Consider the following 25,239-nt stretch of genomic DNA (forward strand, 5'->3'; position numbering starts at 1 on the left):
AGGACCCTTCCGTCCGGCCCACCCAGTAGCCATCAGCAGACATCTGAAAGCCTGGACCTACCGCAGCACCTCTCCAGCACACTTCCTCTCTGTGGCCACCAGATGGCGCCCTTTCTTTGCAAGCTGACTCCTGCTGTGATAGTGAGTGTCTGGGGATGGTTTTCTGTCGCTGCTGGTGTGTGGGGGTATAATATTTGGGGATACAGGGCATGATTGGTGCCACCATGCCAGTCTACTGCCCAGACGGCTGTGCCCATATGAAGGCCTGGCACTGCTCTCTCTTGAGGAGGAGCTTTGGCTGCAGCTGAGCGCTCGGCCGATGTCCTGCAGACAAGAGCCCACAGGGAGAGACTCAGCTCAGACAGCACACTCAGGAATCTACTCAGTGCTCTGCACAACCACCACAAAATGCATGACACAGAATATTATTATTTTATTAATTAATACATTTTAATGCTTACACACATAGATGTGATATCTGCTTATTCAACCCTTTTCCCATACTGATGTTAGCTAACATTGACTGTTATGGTAATGGTATGTGGTATGCATTTATATAGCGCTATTCCACTCCTCCAAACACTCAAAGTGCTTTACAATTTCATGCCTCAAATTCGCCCATTCACACACACGCCCATACACCGATAACAGATGCTGCCATGCAAGGCGCTGCACATCGAGAGAAGTTTGGGGTTAAGTGTCTTGCACCTTGACAGGGTCAGGAAGTGTCAGGCTCGAACCAGCAGCTTTCAGGTTGCTAGATGACTCCTCTACTTCCCGTGCCAAGGCTTGCGCCCGTGTGTCGAGGTTGCAAACATAACGTAGCTCAAGAATGCCCCTTATGCGCAGGTTTGAATCCCACCTTGCCTGTCATCAGTATCGTATTACAACTGAAATTACGTGAAATATATTTATTTGTCTACGGAATGCCACTTGCGAAATGTCAGCTGTCATTATTTTGTGTGCAAACTTTTACTCTTGTAATTGCAGGTGCATTGTTTTGTTGTTGACTGATTGAATGAATGAATGAATCAAAACGATGAATATACGCACAAGAGCAACAACAGGATGGTTTAAATAATGTTGCCCTACTGTATATATATATTAGGGCTGTCAAAATAACGGATTAATTTCGATTAATTAATTTGAGGAAAAATAAATGATTAAAAAAATTAGTGCAGATTAATTGATTCCGTATGACTTTGAACTAGAGCCGTTCTAGTCAGTAAAAATTAGACTGTAAAATGAAGGAGAGAGAAGAAAATGCGTTGCCTGGATCATTGATTCGAACATTTACTTTTTAAAAACGGCCTGATGGTGTTGAAAATAAAGTCCTCTGCAATGTCTGCAGCAAGGAATTTGCATATCACCGGAGTTCATCAACTCTATAGTATAGTATAAGTATAGTATATATACTCTTTTGATCCCGTGAGGGAAATTTGGTCTTTGCATTTATCCCAATCCGTGAATTAGTGAAACACACAGCACACAGTGAGGTGAAGCACACACTAATCCCGCCGCAGTGAGCTGCCTGCATCAACAGCGGCGCTCGGGGAGCAGTGAGGGGTTAGGTGCCTTGCTCAAGGGCACTTCAGCCGTGCCTACTGGTCGGGGTTCAAACCGGCAACCCTCCGGTTACAGGTCCGAAGTGCTAACCAGTAGGCCACGGCTGCCCCAAGTCGCACATCAATGCAAAGAAATAAGTGTTGACATTGAGGGGAGTGTTGATTTATTTTCATTGTGTCCCCTAGGTTATATCTGTGGCCTGAAATGCCTTGTATGTGGAAAAAAAAACTTCTTCCCGAAGCACTTTTGAATTTATTTCCTCAGCATATTAGGTCATATCATAGATTATTATGCCAATTATTTTAACAGTGAAAATAATAATAAAAGAGTTTTTGAACTTTAATGTCACTAATGCTGATTATTTAATGATTCATTTGAATTTAAATATTTAAAATACTTTCACAGCAAAAATTATATATGCGATTCATTTAGATTAATTAATGACAGAGTATGTAATTAATTAGATTTTTTTTTAATCGATTGACAGCCCTAATATAAGACTAGTAGTTAAGAAGTTAAGACTAGTAGATAAGACTATAAATGGAATCACACACAGGTTTTATTTACACAATTTATTTTACAGACCCCCCCCCCCCCATGCTTCTTTTCCCGTAGCCTTTGGCTGCCAGTTGCTCCCTCCATTCAGCACTGTGGCTGTCTACTCACAGTACCCATTACTGAAATACTGCTGGTGCCCGGGAAGCCTGCGGTCCTTCAGGCCCTTTTTACAGACTACCACGTCTGTTTTTTTATGTAATTCCATAAAATCCTGGGCTTTCCCTCCCCAGCTTTCTCTTCCCATACAGCTGGGTGGAATACGAGGCAGACTCCACCACCTTTCGACTTGCCAGACATCTCTGTCTTTTTGCGTACCAACAGTAGCCTACTCTGTGACATCGGGAAATGGAGCTTTATGTGAAAGCTTGCCGGATTTCAATTTCAAAGGCCATACAGGTGTAAGATAGCCTGACGAGCCAGACCCACATTAAAATGTAGGGTCTGGGCACTCACCGTTCGCAGTGCTCAGTCCGAGGGGCGGGATAATCGGTTGTCTTTCAAATTCCCTCTGCACGCAATAGGACAGCACTATGAGTCCCGTTTTCCGTTTTCCCACCAACGGAGCTAGTTGGTTAGTTCAAACTTTTGCCAACTTAAAAAAAGCTTAACTTGTGTCACACTGTTTGGCCAACAGCAACATCCATCTTCTTTGTTTTCAAGTAGCAGGGAATTCAAGCCAAACCATTCCAACTCTGCCATCAATCATTATGTTAAGCCCGCCTAACGACTCTATACACGATTTGATTGGCCTGATAGAAGTTTAATTTTTCGAGCTCACAAGTCAACGGAGAGTTGGTAGACTAGCCCTGGAAGCAAATGTAATTTGCTGCCGTTAGGGTGCGTCTAGATTTCTAGGCTAGGTGTAATTTACAATCTTTGCCTAAGCTGATGATAAAATAAAACATGATACATGATAGATAAAAGAATAAAACAGTTTTCTCCCACACATAACCAAAACACAAAGTCCTGAACGTTTGGCATATTTAGGTTGGCTGCTCTTTCACTGACAGTTTGCACGCAGTAGATGGCACAGTTCAGTTGGAAACAGGAAGTATTGCTTAACTGCAGAATCTTTGCACAATCAACATGTTGACACTTAAAGAAAATCTCCAGGTCTTCCTCTATCTGGGGCCTGTTTTTAGATCGGTTTTAGATTCGAAATTGGTCAAGTTTTGAGTCAGAAAATTTAACCTAATTTGTTTTCATTTTGATCTGTCCTTACGCCTCTCTAATTAATAACCAGTTAGAATGTTATAGAAGAATGATTAATAACATATAGGCTACTATGTTAATAAAGTATAAAGTATAGACAGTTTACAAATAAATAATTTAAATCAGTGCTGCAACACATCACAGATCCTGATAAAAGCTTTCTTTCCATGTATGTCCACTCAACTAAAAATGTACAACGTGTTATGTGAAATATTGTCAGTGTTGGTGACTCACTCTTCCCTTTCTACATCCACGGGCAATTTTGTGTAATGTTTGTTTGCTAATGTGTAATGAGTGTAATGTTTGTTTGCTAATGTGTAATGAGTGTAATGTTTGTTTGCTAATGTGTAATGATGGTATGCTAATGTGTAATGTTTGTTTGCTAATGTGTAATGATGGTATGCTAATGTGTAATGTTTGTTTGCTAATGTGTAATGATGGGGAACAGGAAGCAGATTTCCCTCTACTTCCCTATTTCTGTTGCAGAAATACAGAACACAGATTTAGCTCTAAAAGATCAATTCCATTCATGCATGACCGCTAATGTGAACTACATTTATTTTTCATAAGAAGCAGACTGAAGACACTCAGGTAAACATTTTAATCATTGTTATCACCAACTTAGACTTAGTAGGCTAGTATGGAATTATACATAGATAGATAGAGATAGATAGATAGATAGATAGATAGTTAGATAGATACTTTATTGTTCCCCAAGGGGAAATTCAAAATCACATTGTATAGGATTGAGCATTCCTTTAAGTTATAAGGAAATTAAACACTGACTGGGGTTCCATCCCATTTATTTGTATTATTATTTTGAAGAATCTCTGATTAGACACACTTGGAATTCACAGAAACCCATCTATTATCCATCAATAAATTACAACATGGTGCAGAAAAGGGTCAATAGATAGATAATAGATCCTATTAAAGGACTATAGAGTATTTTACCTTAAAATAACATTTCCAAAATCATAGGAATAGCACATAAACTCTTAATAGGGCACTTCTCAGCACTTCTGCCATACTCGGCAGCATGGCCGCATAGCTTGTAGGACTAAACAAGTTGCTTTGTTACACAACAAATGTTTGATTGTGAATGTGTAATTTACTTCCATGTCAACAAGTGCTGAAGATATAGACTCTGTCTCAAATCGTGTACTTCTGCACTTACAATACCTAATTTGAGTGCATGAGGGTGTTCACACTGACAATTCCAACGACACGAAGGGCGCTGCAAGTTCCCGGATGGTGCACTCATAACGGTCAAAAAGCTGAGTGTGCAACGCTGGACACTTTTCGCCCTTAACGGACGCCATCTTGGCCAAATAGCGGAAGGGGAGGGAGCGTTTTCAAACTCGTGGAAATCGCAGTTGAGAAAGCTGAAACAGCAGCAGTGGAAAACAGACTTTATGGAGGTACAAGCAAGTTATAACATAAACAGTTCATGTTTTGACACAGTATGACCATGTCACTGTCGAGTTGAGGACCCCAATAAAGTTATGTTAAAATGTTTGCGATCGTCATTTCCGTGAAGTGCACGGAGTTAGTGTTTGATATGAGACAATACTATTTTGTTAAAATTTGCGCACTCCGCCAGTAAGCACACAGTGCACATAGTGTACTACACGAAAGTGTACTCACGTAAGTACACCATTTGAGACAGACTAATAGTGTTCACTATCTATGCACACACGTCACAGCATACTGTTAGTCACAGTGGTTACTATTACTGCACATGTCAATGCATAAGTCACAGTGGTTACTATCACTGCACACACATATCACTGCATAAGTCACAGTGGTTACTATCACTGCACACATCACAGCATAAGTCACAGTAGTTACTATCTATGCACATGTCACAGCATAAGTCACAGTGGTTACTATGGCTGAGTGGCAAAAAGACAAATTGCAGCTTTCCATTTCAATCTCCAGCAAAATTTGAAATAAGAAAGAGCTGCTATGCTAGTATAGACTGATAGACAGAGGAATTCAGAGCACTCTGTCTACAGACTGCTGTCCGTGCATTCCCTCTATATCGTATCCGGGATATGTTTATAGTTTGTGTGCAGTGTTTGTGTATCGTATCCGGGATATGTTTATAGTTTGTGTGCAGTGTTTGTGTATCGTATCCGGGATATGTTTATAGTTTGTGTACAGTGTTTGTGTATCGTATCCGGGATATGTTTATGTATCCGGGATATGTTTATAGTTTGTGTACAGTGTTTGTGTATCGTATCCGGGATATGTTTATAGTTTGTGTACAGTGTTTGTGTATCGTATCCGGGATATGTTTATAGTTTGTGTACAGTGTTTGTGTATCGTATCCGGGATATGTTTATAGTTTGTTACAGACACGCACATTCTCAACTGTAGGGGGAGGGACTCTGAGAGCAATTCTTCTTTAGTGCTGTAGTGGTTCTGCCCACCTCAATTAGCTAGGCTAACAGTGGGTGCTCATCAGAATGGATGCACCCACTAAACTGCACGCAGACGTTTGGAATATATCATCTCACCTAGCTCTGGGGGAGACGGAAAATAAGATAATGCCCCAAAATGTTTGTGTTGATGCATTTCAGCCAGACAGCTTTGTTTCCTATGTGGCCTTTTGTTCCAGGAGATGATGGATTGCTTGAGAAGATGCTGCAGATGCAAGAATGAAAACACAAATGGTAAAACTCTGCCTCATGTTGGAGGGACACAGGTGACAGGAAGGGAGCTTTGTTGTTCATTTAGCTTCTGTCCAGTAGTGTCCACCTTTCTTTAGCAGTGATCACATCACTTCAGTAGTGCCCACCTCTCTTTAGCAGTGATCACCTCACTTCAGTAGTGTCCACCTCTCTTCAGACAGACCGAGACAGATAGATAGATACCTTATTAATCCAAAGTGACATTTTCAGTGCCCACCTCCAACAGTGTTCAATTCTACATCCTCATTCATGTTGCATGTGGCTCTACAACAGTCTCTACATCTGTTGTTCTGTTCTTGTTGATTTATTTATTTCATCCCCAAGGTCCCACCTCTTACCCAGCAGTGTACACTTCACTCTCGGCTCAGACAGGTGGAGCTGTTACCATGCCAACTCTCACTGGCTGCAACATCACAGGGCCAGTAACCATGACCTTCGGCACAGGTAGGAAACACTGGTCCATGAGCATGAAGCTCAGCAGAGGAAAGAAAATACTTTTCCATTCTGAAATGTAAATTAATTTATTATGTCTATGTAGGCCCTGAGCCATTTAGCTTCTGCTTCACCATACAATTGATTAATTTTGGTTTTCTCTCCCCTCTCCCTCTCACACACACTAAAGAATGTGTGGAAGTTAAAAGGGAAATGGAAGGTATGTTGAAATCTTAAAAACTATTCTCTATGGTAATGTAGTTCATATCATAAAAAAAACAGCCAGGTATAGTGTTAATAATGTACATATTAAGATATTAAATCAACCAGCCAATGGCCGAGTGTTTTCCACAGCCAGCATGTGTGAGTGACAGTTGAACTCACATGAGGGTGCAACTCATTAAGCTGCAACTGAGTTGATGGTTATGGGTAATATCATAGATAAATAGACGTATATGGTTCCGTATTCCATTGTTTTATAATTTGCCATAGTAATGTTTGTGCCCTGTCCATATCCGGATGAATAAAAATATGCATATTTCAGTTGGAAACTATCTCCATCCACATTATCGTTTTTGTGTCATTTTTGACTGTTTTGCGTCCACACTAGAACACAAAAACGCCATTAAAGCGTTTGTTGATGGTGGTGTCTGGGGCAGTCAATTGTGTCAGTATAATGGCAACCGCACATGATCATACAGTATATTAAACTGTTTTCACTGTCCACACTACACCGCGAACCTGCCATTTTCAAATGTTTGCACCTCAGAGACCATTTTTTAAAAATGTATCTTTTTCGGTGTCAACGGCGTTTAAATGTGGACGGAAAGACTAAATAGAGAAATAACTACCGCATAGCGGTACAAAATATGACCGCCGCTCAGTCCTGTACATCCAATCGTGAAAATAAATCACACTAATCAATTTGTCTCCATCTTTTACTCCATCCCCCACTCTTGAAACGTTTGTGTATGCTTGTTTGGCATGCCTGAGTGTGTGTGTGCGGCTGCACAGAAAGTAGCCTACTGGCGCTGCAAAGGTGAATAGATTGTAGAATAGGCAAAAAAGTTGTAGCATTGTTATAAAACCTTTAAATCTCTAAACAATCACAAGTAGGGCTTTTCATCACAGTTCATCCATTGCAACTGGATTGATGAAAGGTCACTTACACTTGTAGGCTACATTGTATTTGGGAAAAGCAGAAGGTATCAGCATAATGTTATATTTTTATTTATTTATTTATTAATAAACAAAAACATCTACGGAGCCCGTGAGGTGACATGAAGAGAAAAAAAACCAAAGGTGAAAAAAAAAAACAAACTGAGAAAAAGTATGTACTTGACTTGTACACTGACTAGGTTTGCGAGATCTTGAGTTTGTTTTGCGAGATCTCGAGTTTCTTTTGCGAGATCTTGACTTTCTTTTGCAAGATCTCGAGTTTCTTTTGCGAGATCTTGACTTTCTTTTGCGAGTCTCGCAAATCCATCAATGCATTATGAGAACCACTAGAGCTTTAGCCACTGGAATTAGGTTGCAGTTCCTTATTTTGGCATCTGCGTTGGTCTGAGGTTGCGTTTGTGAAAAAAGCCAAGGGGGGCGTCATCGCTCCTACACATCACTCCATCCTAAACCTCGATTTCAATAGTCAATTTGATTTTAGAGGCTTTAAAAATATGAAGTTTCGTTTCCCTTTCTTTAACTTGTTTAGCTGTATTCTCCAGTGCAGTGAACAAGACGCTGCATTCTGCAGTGAGTCAAGACCAGAAGTTAACGTTACCGGCACACACGCACAGTGATAGTCTTTTGATTTTAGACAGGGCCGGTTCTACGTTATTCTGTGCCGGGGAGCAACACGCCCACGACCGCAACAGCCATTGTGGTCTAGGAATACGCACGCAGCACAGGCGAGCACAGGCTACCAGGAGAAACATCAACCAATTCAGATCAATTAGTTAAAATAATATAGATGAACCATACAATTGCAAGCGACCATGCCACAGCTGGCTACTGTATTAATGTCATCATTGTCCTGCCGTATCCTCGAACTCGTCTATTGCCCGAATGTGAAGCCAAGAACCATAGGCCTCTTTGCGTTCTCTCCCTCCTTTTTTGTATTTTCTATCCTCTGTTTGTGTTCTTTTTTCTGGCTACCAAATTTGTTTACAGCCATTTTCCCACTAGTTTTGCCTACCAAGCATACGCGTAGCCACGGCCAGGCCTGTCTACTTGTCAGTCTTGCCCGTCCAATTAGGCTTTCCTTCGTTTACGTTCACCATCTAAAAAAGACGCGCAAAGTCAACACTGCGCTGATAGTTCAAGAATCAGTAAAATCGCGTAGGCTACAGCCGGCAGCTCCGTAATTGTCAGGTGTGATGAAATGCGTTCATATTCCACTTTATATGTCATAAACGCTGCATGCCTATGAAAAGGCTTTGCAGTAGGATTGTCCGATGGTCAAGCTGTTGCTTCAATTTGTGTTTTAATTCATGCAACGCACCGATGCTGGGTTCATGCAGTTTTGCGCAAGTTTCAAATGTTTAGCCGACAGCATAATGTGTCATTTTTGTACAATAAGTTCCACTTTTCATGTCATGAATGTAACATGCCTATGATAAGGCTTTGAAGTTGTCCAATATGGTCAATCAATTGTGTTTCATGTGACGCACCGAAGCTACATTCATGCATTGTTTTGTTCCAGCTGGAAATGTTTTTGCGTAATTTGTCAGCTATGATCAAATGCCTTCAATAAATTCCACATAAATATAACATGCCTATGATTAATGTTTGTATGGCCACCCATTTGAACATTTCTGGCTACGCTACCGAGAACAGAATCTTTCAATCTCACATCTTGACAGGTCACGTCTAACGTAGCCTACTATTCCCCACGGGGGAGGGGTAGCCTTTTGATACATTTTTAAAAATAAATCGTAATCAGCCAATAGGAAAACTGCCAGAAACAACAAGCAACAACGCTTTAAGCTGGTGAGTGAGACACATCGATGAATGCACACTTAATGCAGAATCACCACAGAAAGCGTTTATTTGATTATTTATTTCCCCTCCAGACCGGGCCGGTGCTGTTGCTCCCGTTGCTTCCCGTTGCGTCTCTTTCAGTGATTTCGCCGACAATGACACTGCAGCCTGGCCTGCATTTATGCGCGAAGCCCGTTAGTTTTGCTCTTGTTCGCCGCATGCTGGCAAAACAAGGCACTGCAACGTAATTTCAGTGACTGAAGCTCTCCAGAACGTTTGTGGTTCTGCATTGATGGATTTGCGAGATCTCGCAAAAGAAAGTCAATATCTCGCAAAAGAAACTCGAGATCTCGCAAAAGAAAGTCAATATCTCGCAAAAGAAACTCGAGATCTCGCAAAACAAACTCAATATCTCGCAAAAGAAAGTCAAGATCTCGCAAAAGAAACTCGAGATCTCGCAAAACAAACTCAATATCTCGCAAAAGAAACTCAAGATCTCGCAAAACAAACTCAAGATCTCGCAAACCTAGTCAATGTTTGTCCCAAGTACATACCTTTTCTCAGATTTTTTTTTTTTTTTACCTTCGTTTTTATTTTTTTCATGGCACCTCACGGGCTCCTTAAACATCTCTGTCAGTTCCATGCAGTTTTCAACAGCTATCAACAAGAAAGGTCATTTTTGGATGGATGGATTTTTTGTGAATGTTTATTCTTCTACATAAGATTTTAGTCATCTTTAGTTCATGTGATACTTTATTGTCAATGCACAAATTAAGTACCAGTAGTCTGAAACGAAATGCAGTTTTACATCTAACCAGTGGTGCAAATAACTGACATGTCCATATGGGCCTTCATGAAATGCGTCGCTAGACTGTTCATACACATTTTAACGGGCCAAAGTTGAAGAGCTGTTGTCCGTTATTGTTCATGCAAATATAGGCTTATTCATGTTCCCTTGCATTGTGTAACTGAGGTCCATGGCTAGTCTGGCTTTCACCAGACCAAGCTCAATCTTTTAAGAAATCAAAAAATAAATCGCCGGCAGATCAGGCTGGGTTCACCCTAATAGAACGCTAATAGCTTGCTAAAGCAGCCATAATAAAAACCATTGTTTGGATACTTCACACACACATGCTTTTTAATCTCACAGACTACAACTACCAAGCTGGAATCAAAGCACATCGATTCCCCTCTCACACCCTTGCACTTGCACGCATGCACTTAAAACAAATAAACAGGCGTCTCAGTCTTGCGTGTATAGCCATAGGCAAAACTGTATCGGACCGGTGTAACGTTGGTAAATCATCCATTGCACAGAATGATTTTTGTAGCACGTGCAACAAATAATATTACGATTATGAGTACAGCCCTGCCTTGGATACATCTCCAGGTTAATCATACACATAAAATGTGGTGCAGTTCTGAACATCTTAACTGAAGATAGGGGCGATTAAAGCAGAATGATATTGCATTTTCATTTTTTACCGAGGGGTGCAAATCACAAATGAGTGATTATGGGCCAGGTTGATGTGGGCCCTTGAGACCAACATACCATAAAAAATTCTTCATCCTCAGTGCCACGGTTCAGGTAGTTATTTAAGAAAAACTGCATTTTTTAGGTTTCGGGGGGCCCAGCGCGGTGGGGAAGTGGCCCCCGGGGACCAAACAAAATTTTTCAGTAAAAGTCTAGTGGGTCTACATACCCACCAAATTTCATGTGCCCCTGTTTTTCGGTGTCCCGGGTATCGTTGACCAAAAATTCAGGAAGTAGATGACGAAAAAAAAAAAAACTCTACCAATCCCTTATATGACCGCTTCGCCAGCTACGCTAGCGGCGGTCATAATGATGCATATTCATATTTACCCGGCTTAGTGTGGACAGGGCCTGAGAGTTGTGTATTGTTGCTGAGTTCACTGTGGAGACATATTTGCCTGGTTAAAACCAAATTCATTCCTTTCGTGAATAGAGTCTGGGGACTCATGATTGGGAAATCTTTGGGAAACACTAGGATGTCAACGGACGTAAACAGCGTTAACTATGAAAATCATTGCTCCAGCCTAAACAATCACATTAGTTAAGGATTCCTAACTTTACTTCCTATTTTGCCTAAACTTTACAAACTGACAATAAACAGCATTGGTTGTCAGGAAACAATGTATGTAGGCCCACCTTTGCTGTAAAAAAAATGTACACATTCTTCTGACTCCTTTTACCACAACCACTTTCGACTAGCGTCATCCTCTCTTGTCGCTAATTGGCTTGACCTTTTTGGGGTCCAATGGAAACGTCAGTGACTTATGGTGTTACAGACTAATATCTCCCTGAAAGGAGATGTAGGTGGCCATGGCCAGACTACAGACATATATCAGATAGTTATGATTCTTTGTGACAATCATTTTTTACACTGTTTCCAACCAGATGACACAGTCAGGAGTCAAATGAGTGCGGAAAATAAGAAGGCCTTGCGGGAGAGGTATGAAAAGCTGCTTGAGGGAATAGATGAGCGAAACAACAGGAAGTACCTGTGTGAGATCTACACTGACCTCTACATCACAGATGGAGTGAGTGAAGAGGTGAACACGCAGCACGAGGTTCGGCAGATAAAGATCAGATCCCGGAGAGAGAGGAGAACTGAGACAGCAATCACATGCAATGACCTCTTTCATCCCTCTCCTGGACAAGCCTGTGTCCGAACAGTCATGACACAGGGAATAGCGGGCATTGGAAAAACAGTGTCTGTGCAGAAGTTCATCCTAGACTGGGCCGAAGGTCGAGCTAATCAGGATGTAGATTTCATCTTTGTGCTTCCATTCCGGGAACTGAATTTGGTTCAAGATGTTCAGTATAGTCTTCTAAAACTCCTGCTTGACTTTCATCCTGAATTGAGAACTGAAGTAGATCCAAATTTCTATCATAAATCTAAGATCATATTTGTCTTTGATGGTCTGGATGAAAGCAAACTTCCTCTGAGCTTTGAGGAAAACCGTAATCTGTCTGACATAACTGAGGCCACCTCTGTGGACATGCTGGTAACCAACCTCATCCGAAAGAAGCTTCTGCCCTGTGCATTAAAATGGATAACGTCACGACCAGCAGCTGCCAATCAGGTTCCCCCTGAGTTCATAGACAAATGGACGGAGGTCCGGGGATTCACTGACCAGCAGAGGGAGGAGTACTTCAAGAAGAGAATCAAGAGTGAGACTGAAGCAAACAGAGTTGTCTCACAAATAAAGAAATCCACAAGTCTGTACATTATGTGCCACATACCAGTTTTCTGCTGGATTTTGGCCACAGTGATTCAGAGAATACAGAATCAGAGATGCAAAAGAGAACTCCCACAGACTCTGACGGAAGTTTTCATCCAATTTCTCATCATTCAAATCAACAGGAAGAACATGAAATATGGCAAGAAAAATGAGAAAAGGAAGCTCTTGATGTCAAACAAGCTTATGATCCTGAAACTATCTGAACTGGCATTTAAACACCTGGAGAGGGGGAATATTTTATTCACGGAGAAGGACTTGGCAGAGTGCAGAATTGCTGTGAGTGAAGATCTGGAGAAGTCTGGGATGTGTACCGAAATCTTTGCAGAAGAACCTGTAATTCAGAAGAGAAAGCTGTTCTGCTTTGTGCACCTGAGCATTCAGGAGTTCCTGGCTGCTCTCTATGTGTTTCAATCCTTCTTAGCCAAGAACACTGAGGCATTGGCGTCTTTCCCCAGGAATGAGGAGACACTGCATGACCTGCTACAGAGTGCAATCGATAAATCCCTGCAGAGTACTAACGGGCACCTGGACCTTTTCCTGCGCTTCCTGATGGGCATCTCACTGGAGTCCAATCAGAAGCTCCTACAGGACTTGCTGCCTCACACACATCAGAGCTCAGAGAGCCTGGAGGCTACAGCCAAGTACATCAGAGACATTATAGGGCAGGGCCATGACTCCACAGAGAGAAGCATGAACCTTCTACTCTGTCTGCTTGAAGTGAAGGATAACTCCCTTCATGAGGAGATGAAAAAGTACTTGGAATCGGGGACAGGTCTTTCAGAGGCAGACTGTTCAACAATAGCCTACATGCTTCTTATGTCAGATGACATTCTGGATTTGTTTGACCTTAGGAAGTACAACACATTAAATCAGGGTCGTGAGCGATTGGTAATTGCCGTAAGAAACTGCAAAAAGGCACAGTAAGTGACAATAGCCTAGTACTAAACATTTTATAGACCTGCTAACCAGAGATGGGAAACCCAACTTCCGAAAGTAATATCCTAACACATATGTGACCTGATCTGACGATATGACAAGAATGAATTACAAAAAAAACTAGAAAAGCATTTCCTGAAGGAAATACAGTGCATGAAAATGCAAAAATATGATGTAAAATATCATACAGAGTAAAAACAAACTATATTGGTTGCTAGGTAGATTTAATATAGTTGGAATGACTGAACAGTTAAATAGGTGGATAGTTTAAATGGTTAAATTATTTAGGTAGATAGTTGACGATAACTGACAGTTGGAATGGCTCTAATGTTTGCTAGCAGTTATGCTAACTATGTTAACTATGTTACTTAACTTAGTTAACTTAGCTAATGTTTTCTAGCAGTTTTCAAAAAAATGCTAATAATGTCAATGCTGTTAACTATGCTAACTATATTAACCATGTTACTTAGCTAACTTAGCTAATGTTTTCTAGTAGTTTTGTCAAAAATGATAACTATGCTAACCATGTGACTTAGCTAACTTAACTAATCATTTTTAGTAGTTATGCTAACTAGCATGCTAACAATATTAACATACTAACTATGCTAGCCATATTACTTAGCTAACTTAGCTGATCAGTTTTAGCAGTTTTGTTAAAAATGCTAACAATGTTAGCAATGCTAATATGCTAACTAGCTACAGTGGGTAGGAGTCATAGTTGATGACAAGTGACAGCTACAATGGCTGAATAGTTAAAAAGTTGTTAAATTGTTTAACAGTGAAATATTGTAGTGAGGACTTTTATTTTGAAACAGTTTTCGGCAGAGGAAGCAGTTGAACAGGATGTGTAGTCTTAATAGAGCCAGTTTGTATGCTAAAAGCCTGAGACTGGCAGTTGAGCCAGGTGACCTGACCACCTGGCATAGGATTCTAATTTCTTAATGGCTCTATTGTGATGTCATCAGCCCAATGTTAAGTCTATGGGGACATTTTGATTAGTTTTTAGTTAATAGTTTAAAAAGTATAAAAGTTACAAAGATGAAACATACATTGCACTCATGTCCTAAGTAAGACCTACATAACATAGTTTGAATGAAGTTTCTACGTTAAGCAGTTGAGGCTGAATTGCGTGCATTAGAAGAAGAATAATAAGAATTGAAGAAGTAGAAGCCTAGGAATAACAGTACAGTGCATGACTGTAATTACAAAAATGATTATTCTACGTAGTGGGAAATCATATCTGTACCTGCTTGTAACTGGAAACAAATGCTTTTTTCAATTGGAAAAAGATGGTGGGAGACCATAATTCAAAATTCTGTATCTTGACAACGTCAATATGACTTTGATGATGACATTTAGCCTGACGAGCCAGACCCACATCAAGATGTAGGGTCTGGGGACTCACCATTGTGCATAGTGCTCAGTCCGAGGCGCAGGATAATTGGTTGTCTTTCAAATTCCCTCTGCATGCAATAGCGCTACAACATGAGTCCCATGCGTTTTCCCACCAGCAGAGCTAGTTGGCTAGTTTAAACTTGTTTACAATAAAAAAAAAGCTTAAAGGATAATTCCGGTATTTAGCACTTTGAGTTCCTTTTCTGGTTTGTTTTGGATGAACTAGAGTGGTGGACACCGACATTTTGACGATTGGTCCTGTCTCGACTTTTCTGACTCGTTTTGAATCGCCTTTACTGCTTCAGAGTGGCTGCCTACGGGCATGCACAAATATGTCCTTAAAACAACCCTTAACGTTCGTTTTCAAAACTGTGCAACTCACCGAGTGGTTAGTGGTGTTCGTCGATGATTAAAAACAAATATATCGGCATAATGTATGATTTTCAGCCGTTATTTGCTGTTGTGGAACTATTTTTTCCAGACACCTCACAACCGGGTATAAACGCTCAATATTTGAGCCTGAAGCAGACAGTAAAAGAAGGTCTCGGGGAAAGACTACAACCAAATGTAAATAGCCCACGTTTCCGGTGGCGCAGCAATATCCACGTGCAATGACTCTTCCAACAGAAATCAAGGGGATTTTATAAAATGCCAAATAAAACAAGACAGAAACTGTATTTCGCCACGCTACTTGTTTTGGAACATCAGCGAACAACACTAACCACTCGCTGAGTTGCACAGTTAAGGACATTAAGGGTTATTTTAAGAACATGTTAGTGCATGCCTGTAGGTTGCCACTCAAAGTATTAAATACCAGAACTATCCTTTAACTCAGGGGTCGGCAAATAGTGGCCCGCGGGCCAATTTTGGCCCGCCATTGATTCTATCTGGCCCGCGAGATGACGTTAATTTGCTGTTGAATGAATTTTTTTTTTAACCCCATGTTTTTAAAAAGAAAAAAAGGCCTACAGCAATCCCATCAATTTCAAAACATTTATTGAGGTATAGATGATAGTCCTACTAAAGTGACAAAACAGGTGGAACATCCTTGCAGTTATCCATGACGCACAGGTCGGAACGGTATTGGCACGCGAGTGCGCGTAATCTTGTGCAAAAAAAAAACAACAGTGTCCTGTCTCCCTCTTCCAGTGGGCAAGGTCAAAAATAGCCTATGTTTCGTTAAATTAATAGGCTTGGCGTTAAGAAATGCAGGCAGGCTCAACACATACCTCTGCTTCCATTCTTCTTTGTAGGTCCTGCATTCTGAATCAATTTTTCTTTTCAAGGCTTTTGACAACGACATTTTGCATCGATAACTAGCATATAGCAATGTTCAGCTAATCATTTACACGTCATCCAAAAGAATAATATTTGTAGCCTACACATTAGTTACGGCAAGTTGCTAGGCAAGTCGCCTGTTTCATGAGAGACGACAGGAGATGCAGCAGGCGGCATAAAAACAGCGCACATAAGCAAATAAACGTTTTTAATGGAATTAAATTAAATGCATTTTAAAAGTTAGATGATGTTTATTTTAATATAATATAATAATTAATAATTTAAATAGTAGGCCTATAACCTATATAATTACAAAAGCTATGGCCCGCGATGCCATTGTCTGAAAAAAAATTGGCCCGGGTCCAAACGTAATTGCCGACCCCTGCTTTAACTCGTGTTACTCTGTTCGCCAACAGCAACATCCATCTTCTTTGTTTTCAAGTAGCAGGGAATTCACGCCAAACCGTTGCAACTCTGCCATCAATCATTAGGTTAAGCCTGCCTACCGACTCTATACACGATGTGATTAGCCTTATCAAAGTTTACTTTTTCCAGCTCGCAAGCCAACTGAGAGTTGCTAGACTTGCTGTCACTAGGGTGCATCTAGATTTCTAGGCTAGATGACATTGTGCCCTCTGTCCACTATACGACAGGTGTTTGCTTTCTCATTGTAAACAAACCACTCTAGAGTTTGATTGGAAATGAGCCGAGAACACCTCCTCTAAGCGGTCTCGGTCTGTTTGTTTTGTTCCCGAAACAGAGTGATTGCTGCTTTCACATATACCCAATTGAACCGATCTTTTGGTGGAAACGCACCACGTTCTAATTCAAAGAGCCTTGTGTAAAAGCACCCTTACTTTCTCAAGCCAGATTTCCCATCTCTGCTGCTAACTCCAATGCAATGAATTAAAGGAGGCCAATTGCTTGACACTAATAGCAATAAGCCATCCCAAGTACACACATTCTTTCCAGCTGTAATGTGTGTGTGTGTGTGTGTGAGCGCAGAGTGTGAACATGCATGGGTGTCTATGACACTATGTGGTGAGTGTATCTGTATTGTGTATCTGTATGTGTCTGTTGATGTGGTTTTTAAGGTTTGTGTATTTGTGTGGGTGTAGAGTGTGTGTGTCATTTGGCTATAAAGAAACAAGCTGTTTTAATGGTTTTGGTGCTGTTGGCAGATTTGCTGGATGTGGCCTCTCCCTGGGTTCGTGTCAGGTTATAGCTTCTGCTCTCCAGATAGAAGACTCACCTGTGCAGGAGCTGGACCTGAGCTCTAACCCCCTGCTGGACCCGGGGTCACAGGCTCTGTGTTCCGGACTGACTCACACCAACTGCCAGCTGAGGACTCTGAGGTCAGGAACGTAGCATCCTGAGTTATACTGGGGTGTCTTTTCTTTCTGTTGTAAAGATCACCACTTCCTGCTATCAATCAGTCTTTAAAGGGAAACTTGGCAGGATTAGCTATATTTCCCCCTCTGCTGGAGAAATTGTGCATTATGCTATTTCAAACTGTGGAAAAAGGTAATGATAAAGCACATGGATTTGTTTACAAGCTAGCGAAACAGTTAGCATAAGTTCGGCAGAACAATGTGGATGTTACAAGGTAAGAAACACGATTTAAAACGAGTTTCTTGTTTCTTACTTCTCTTTCCGGGACGGTATTCTTAATGTTGCAAGGTTGGTTTTCCGCCTGGGGACGCTAGGGGCAGCGGGGAAAGTCACCATTTTCACAGGGACAGGTCATTTAACCATCCAAATGATTTCTAAATGGGTTTATTATGTTGAAATAGTTGCCAAGTTCCCCTTTAAAGGACAAATCTGGCTGAACATGGCCCCAGAGTGTAGCGCTATAGCTGCCTGGCTGTAGCAACTCGAGCTACGTAAAACCTATTGTTTTTTGGGGGGTATTTTTGTCCGACAGTACTCTGTCGTACAGTTTACTGTCGGTACACTGTCATACAGCCCGCCCGTTAAATCCCCGGGTCATGTCCGGCGCCCAGCTTATGTCTGAAAGGGGCTTGAGCAACACAGAGCATAGGTGTGTTTCTGACAAGCATGACATGTTTTTGACATTACAACAAGGTTAAAAATATCATTACACTTCTGTGATACTATGGAGAGGGTCCCTACAGACAAACCAAAGTCATTTAAATGTGTAAGGGAACAGAATGAAAAGGACTGTTTGTAGAGTTAGTGCATTGCCTAAATGAACAAACCTAAGCAAAAGTTTGTCTTCCTCCTAGTCTAGTATGCTACTGTAGGACAGATGTGACACTGATGTAAAATTATGCTGATTTCAGACTGACTGGGTGTGGGCTCACTGTGAGATCATGTGAGACTCTCAAATCTGCTCTTCAGTCTGAAACATCTCAACTTAGGGAGCTGGACCTGAGTTCCAATGACCTAGATGATTATGGAATGCAGTTATTGTCGAGTGGTTTGACGCACAAACACTGTAAACTGGAGGTGCTGAGGTGAGTACTACATAAAGTAATAAATAATAATGATGTCAGGAGGATATGTTCCATTCAGAAGAAACATACAATCTCTCAGACCTCAAACATACACACACACACACAAAGTAGGAGAGAGAGAGCATACAAACATAATTGTTTTTAAGTAATTCATGACATTGACAAAATACAAAAAGAAAGTAGAAATAGAAAATATGAAAAGATTTTTTTAAAAGCTTGTCATTTTCTTGAACTTAATTCATTTCAATTCATAGATGGTTTTCTGAAACAAACAGTAGGTGGCTGTGTGTGTGTGTCAGACTGGCCTGCTGTAAGCTGGGAGAAGAATCTTGCAGAAGTCTGGCCTCAGTTCTCGAATCAGGACACTCACAGCTGAGAGAGCTGGACCTCTCCAACAATGACCTGACTGATGAAGGCGCTAAAGAGTTATCTTCAGGCCTGAGCCATCCGCACTGCAGGCTCCAGACACTGAGGTAATTCTACAATATACACTGATGAGGGCGCTATAGAGCTATCTACAAGCCTGAGCCATCTGCACTGCAGGCTCAGGACACTGAGGTAATTCTACAATATACACTGATGAGGGAACTATAGAGTTATCTACAGGCCTGAGCCATCTGCACTGCAGGCTCAGGACACTGAGGTATACAACAATATGCATAATACCTCAGGACAACAACCATATTTCCCCACTTCCTAACAACCATACACCTAATCAGTGTGCATGGACTGAATGGCTTTAAGGGATGTATTGGCTTACTGGAATTATTGCTCTACATGATGTGGTAATTGTGATGGCAAAGGTAAACACCTTAGTAGATATTCCTATTTCACCATGGCGATATGCGTCTCCACTTGCCCTGTCTTTCTCTCTCTTCCAGTCTCTCTGGTTGTCTCATCACAAAGAGAGGTTGTAGGTGTCTGTCTCTGGCTCTCAAATCAAACCCCTTCCACCTGAGAGAGCTGGATCTGAGCTACAACCACCTAGAGGACTCTGGAGTGAGAACTCTCTCTGCACTTCTGAATCAAGAGTGCAAACTTCTAAAGCTCAAGTAAGAATAAGGGATGTTAAACTTCATATGTGTCCTTGTCATTGTCAGTTTTACTTAGCATACACCTTTTCACCTGTCAAAAGTGGATTTGAAAAGCCTGCAGGTAACCATAGTTATAGAAAGAAACATGATATAGTAATGTGAAATGGTTCATTTAAGTGTATTTCACATCTTTGTGCGTTGTTAAATACTACTGGAATATATTCGGGGATGGATTACTGCACGGGCCGACTGGGCCCAGGCCCAGGGGCTCAAGGGGTCAGGTTGCCCTGAACCTCAAGCCACTGCATATTGGCCATCCCCAAAATGCACCACAATACATGAAATCACATCAAACAAATGAAAAATTTTCTGGGGGAGGACCCCCAACCCCCCCCTCCCACATATGCGACATTTAGTGGGGGGCCCTTAATACATCTGGGCCCAGGGGCCCGAAAGTTTATAATACGTCCATGACTATATTATTCTAAGTTTTAAGCATTTAATCTTGAAGAAGCTAAGAACCCCACTATCGACAACATCAAACTAGACAGAATGTATAGATTTGACTGATACTCAAGTAGTAAGTTTGTAGGATGTATTTTTTGTGTGTTTTTTTACACCGGGTGCATTTTTGTCTACACAGGACTGATCATGATGCACTTTGCTGGTTGAAACCAGGGCTGCAGAAATGTAAGAAAATCACTGCATATTAAAGGCACCCTGAACAGTTTTTTTACCTCAACATAATAATCATTTTGATGGCACAATCCCATAACATGACAAACGGCACTCCTGCCATTGTCTGAGCTGCCCTCTGTACGTGATTACCGGCCTAGCAACTTTCTAGTCTCGGGTTTGTGGTGTTTCACAACGGTTTACATTTCCTTACCACACACACAGAGTAAACTCAGTTGTCTTGTTGTTTCCTGCAGACAACTGTGAGCCCAGGCTGGACCCCAGCACAGCACTCCAACGTCTCAATCTGTCTGACGGGAACACAAAGGTGACACTTGAAGAAGAAAAAGATGGTACAGACCCAAAGAGCCAACATTTCAATGTGCTGTGCACAGACGGTCTGACTGGACGGCACTACTGGGAGGCTGAATGGAGTGGACTAGGAGTGTCCATAGGAGTGGCCTATAGAAGCGTCATCAGGGAAGGGAATATCTACGACTGTGAGTTTGGGGACAGTCACATGTCCTGGTGTGTGGAAATTTACGATACAAGTTTTACAGCCAGACACAGTGAAATTGACACTTCCATCCCTGAACCCCCCTCTGGCTCCCGTAAAGTTGGAGTGTATCTGGACTGGCCGGCTGGCACTCTGTCCTTTTACAGCGTCTCCTCTAACACACTGACCCACTGGTACACATTCCACACGAGATTCACTGAACCTCTCTACCCAGCTTTTAGCTTTACATTCATGTTTTCTTGCTTTTATGGAATTTACATCTCCTCCTCTGTGACCATCTCTCAGATCCACACAGAAAGAGCCCCCTCACTGCCTTTGCCAGACTGGAATGAAGAGGAGGAGGAGGAAGCGGAGAGAGGTCTATAGTGAGAAGGATATTGGGGATGGGGGGGGCAGCAATAGATCTGGACTGGTGTTCAGGTAGAGATGGTGGGGCAACGGATCTGGACTGGTGTTCAGGTAGAGATGGTGGGGCAACAGATCTGGACTGGTGTTCAGGTAAAGGTGGTGGTGGCCTAACGGCTCGTGTCCATTATCGCGGCAAAGCCCACCGCGCCGCACATAGCCCATTGATTTCCTATGGAGAGCGGCAAGGCGTGGTTTACGCTTCCGCAATGCACCTTGGGAAGGCGGCGCGGCCATTCAAACAGAGGTGGCGCGTCAAGAAGTTGGGCTCGGCTGAACTTTATGCAAATGAGAGCGGTCCTTTGCTCTAGTCTTCCGGTCTGGAACAATAGCCTGCCAGAAATATTTGTTCCGCCTGATTATCGTGTAGGTTTCATGAAAATATATTAAGCTATATAGTGGCGAAGAAGTTATGTCTAGAACAAGTTCGCCACTGCACCCTATCAAAAAGACCTTGTTGGCGACTTGAACCAAGGCAGAATGTGCTTTGGAGGAACATGTCAGTGATATTTGTGAGTGTTTCAATAAAATATGTTAACAGTAGTAGCTACCTCCACTTTAGTAGCCTACGTTAGCTGGCATTGTGTAATTACATCAAATAAAACGTTACACCATACACTTTAGCCTATACACGCCCACAAGCGGCGACGGGAGAGAGGGCTAGGCGTCTGCAAGCGTCTACGCGCCGCAATAGTGGACACGAGCCGTAAGCCAGACCGCAGAACTTCCTTAGTTTAAATGTGCACAATATGTGAAGCAGCACTGAAGTCCTTGTTTGTTAGCTTGAAGTAAGAAATTAATGATCATTATCTGTAAGAAATGGTTCAATACCACAACATAGTATAGTGGCTGGAGTAAAGATAACTGTATGAGACATGTTGGGGCAGTCGTGGCCTACTGGTTAGCGCTTTAGACTTGTAACCAGAGGGTTGCCGGTTCAAACCCCAACCAGTAGGAAGCGGCTGAAGTGCCCTTGAGCAAGGCACCTAACCCCTCCCTGCTCCCCGAGCGCCGCTGTTGTTGCAGGCAGCTCACTGCGTCGGGATTAGTGTGTGCTTCACCTCACTGTGTGTTCACTGTGTGCTGAGTGTGTTTCACTAATTCACGGATTGTAATAAATGCAGAGACCAAATTTCCCTCACGAGATCAAGAGGCATTGCTACTCTGGCCATGTTAAAGGCTGGGCTTTGGTTTACATTAGGCTAAAGCTGGTAGGCTAGATTAAGCTATGTGGATGTCAATAGAAGTGTTTTTGATGTACACAAGATTAAAACAAACCACATCAGACCCATTTCTGACAAAGAAACCTAATTTATATCAGGCCATGACAAAAATATGGGTAAAGAGCAGGAAAGAATGGAGGATGACCAAGAGGAGAGGGATGGAGAGGTAGAATACAGAGGAGAGGGGTGGAAAGGTAGAATACAGAGAGGAAAGGGATGGAGAGGTGGAAAATTAGGTAATGCCACCTTCACCAATACCTAGTCAAATTCTACTACTGTGTTTTGGGATGCTGTATTTGGCTGTGCCAATACATGTGAATCTACAAAGCTCAGCAGCAAAAAATATGCAGAATATGCTTATTGTAACCTAAAATGTACTCTAAATGTAAGAAGAGCTGGACCTAAAATATATTTTAGCAAGATAGTTGCAGCATGGTAGGCTGAATTGCATACCAGCAATATCATAGTGAAAGACAGATTTAAGACCTCCTCTGATGGGGAGAAAGATCTGCTGTCTGATATTTCAAACCTGGTGCTGCCTGGGCTCATTGAAACAGACAAGAGACTTCCATTAGATTATTAGCCCATCTCTAGTGTTCCTGACCAATTTTAAATCTCAAGAATGGAGTTTCCTGGCTGACTTCATGATCATTGGATGGAAAGAAAGCAAATCACGAGACAGACGGCAGACGTGTTTCGACCTATGCCATCTTCAGCGTCTTTGATGCATAAGACAAAACTACAGGGTCTTAGCTGTCTACAGAGGTCAAGCATTTGATGGTAGGCCAAAATAGGTGGGAACAGTGCCCTCTGAAGTAGGTAGAGTGCAATGTCGGGGGAAAAGCCTAGAAATGGCCCAAACCAGATCAGGTTGCCACAGATGAGTGGAGTGTCTATGGATACGGCACCACCAGCCTCTGGAGATGGAGGTTGTGAGGGCTTCAGCTGTCAATCTGATCAAATCATGACCATCCCCCACTATGCCATTATGAGTAAAATCTACATGTATGACTTGTACACAAGTACCAAATTTCTGTTCATTGTCAGTACCATGTTTTTACTTTGAGGGTCAATTGTATAGTGGGATAATCTGATGAAGTAAATTAACCTAATATGAACCCCTCCCAGAAATAATTACCACAACAAATTAAAATTATGAACGTTTTTATTCATTCAGCACAGTATAAAGAGAACGTTATATGGTGACAGAAATCAACAATCAAACAAGCCACTTTGATTTTTTTTGCTGTTTTCATGAATACAAAAGATGGGTGACCCCCCCTCCTAGACAAAAAAAAGTTGGGTGACCCTCCCCTCAACAAAGAATAAAAAGACATGACCCTCCCCTATTTTCTTCTGGTGGCCCCTTCAATAAATAATGAATAGTCAAGATCATTTTTTATGTTTGAGGTCCACACGATGGGGCCCTTACACAAAGGGAGGTGTGTTGATCCAGCATCTTCCACACCTCCCATGACACTCCTGACTCCAGCCAAATGTGTTGCATCCTCCTTACCATGTCCCTCTTATAGGTGTACAGAGTATATGGAGAGCTACCCATCCCTTCCACATTGTGTATTTTGTGTAGTTCGCATACAATTGTTGTTCAAACTTTGAAAACTGACATCTTTTCATTTTTTGGAAACCTAAATGAGTGTCAGACCTCTTTTTTATGTTGCAGTGTCACCATACCTTCCTCCCAGTCTTTTTTGCGTTTGTTCCTGTTCTTGTTTCAAACACACATTGAAAACTTAATAAATAATCTATTGAAAACCTAACATGTATCAGTCATCCTTTTCATGCTGTAGTCTGAAGGGAATATTTTGTATTCATATTTTATGTGAATGGTTTAATGATTCAAGTCTTTATGACTTGAAGACTGTATAGTTCTTATGGTCATTTGTGATTGTGTACCCATGTGTACCCTGTGTGTGTGTCTTTGGTCTGTATGCAGTGTATCCATTGTTTATGCCTTTTGCCCATCACCAAGGTGTGAATGTTTGTAGAACAGCATGTGTCCAAGCCTCTGAAGGACTTCCCAGGAAAGGGGGTAGTTTTAATTAAAAGATAATAGAAGCTGACCAGACCTGATGAAGGCCTAATCCTCATCCTCCCTTTCTATTGCATATTCAAACTGGGTTGGACCTAGAGGTCACTCCTTCTTTGTGTGTAACTTTAAATATGGTCTCTGTTAGTCAGAGAAGTTAGAAGAGAATATTGATAATCTGGTGAAACCCATGATGGGGTGACACAAACATGTACTTTTCTCCCTTGAGGGGCACTAGGCCCCTCATTGAAAAGAATAAAGCCTGGATTCTGACCTGCATCGTCCTGATTAAGTCTCAAGAGAAATATGGTAGTAAAAATATACTATCAGTTATGGAGGTTCCACCGAGATATTACAATTTTGGATTTAAATTGGGTGTTTGACGGCACACTCTTAAGGTAAGGTAATTTATATTTTCTGGTGGTGAGATCTAGGGAGCTCCTAAACAGTTCTAGTCAGACTGGTCGGGCGTTAGAAACAGTCTTTGTTTCTGGAAATGGCTCTAGGTATTGAAATAAATACCATATCGGTTCCATGAATCTAAG

At 41.7% G+C, this 25,239-nt stretch overlaps 1 protein-coding gene across 2 annotated transcripts; it reads left to right on the forward strand.

Moving 5' to 3' along the window:
* Positions 1–3,852: 3,852 nt before the first annotated feature.
* On the forward strand, positions 3,853–24,425 carry LOC143111431 (protein NLRC3-like). Of its 2 annotated transcripts, XM_076273668.1 has the most exons (11): positions 3,853–3,927; positions 5,960–6,014; positions 6,357–6,476; positions 6,655–6,684; positions 11,860–13,627; positions 17,498–17,671; positions 18,620–18,793; positions 19,093–19,266; positions 19,675–19,845; positions 20,471–20,517; positions 20,760–24,425. In XM_076273668.1, exons 2-11 carry the CDS (start codon positions 5,963–5,965, stop codon positions 21,383–21,385), a joined length of 3,336 nt encoding a protein of 1,111 aa, XP_076129783.1. In that variant the 5' UTR covers positions 3,853–3,927; positions 5,960–5,962; the 3' UTR covers positions 21,386–24,425. The 2 variants fall into 2 exon arrangements, with proteins under 2 accessions (XP_076129783.1, XP_076129784.1); XM_076273669.1 differs by lacking the exon at positions 3,853–3,927 and having other exon boundaries at positions 4,036–6,014.
* The last annotated feature ends 814 nt before the right edge of the window (positions 24,426–25,239 follow it).

The sequence above is a fragment of the Alosa pseudoharengus genome, unplaced genomic scaffold (assembly GCF_046254945.1).
Source record: "Alosa pseudoharengus isolate Yale_2024_CS ecotype anadromous, Long Island Sound unplaced genomic scaffold, YU_APseudo_1.1 YU_APseudo_1.1_scf_8, whole genome shotgun sequence".
Classification (NCBI taxonomy): domain Eukaryota; kingdom Metazoa; phylum Chordata; class Actinopteri; order Clupeiformes; family Clupeidae; genus Alosa; species Alosa pseudoharengus.

What these genes read in the sequence shown, in the direction of transcription:
- LOC143111431 (XM_076273668.1), top strand. Translation starts at nt 5,963, where the DNA reads ATGATGGATTGCTTGAGAAGATGCTGCAGATGCAAGAATGAAAACACA. An exon ending in AGTTAAAAGGGAAATGGAAG is followed by an intron (nt 6,685 to 11,859) that starts GTATGTTGAAAT and finishes GTTTCCAACCAG; the next exon opens with ATGACACAGTCAGGAGTCAA. An exon ending in TGCCAGCTGAGGACTCTGAG is followed by an intron (nt 17,672 to 18,619) that starts GTCAGGAACGTA and finishes TGCTGATTTCAG; the next exon opens with ACTGACTGGGTGTGGGCTCA.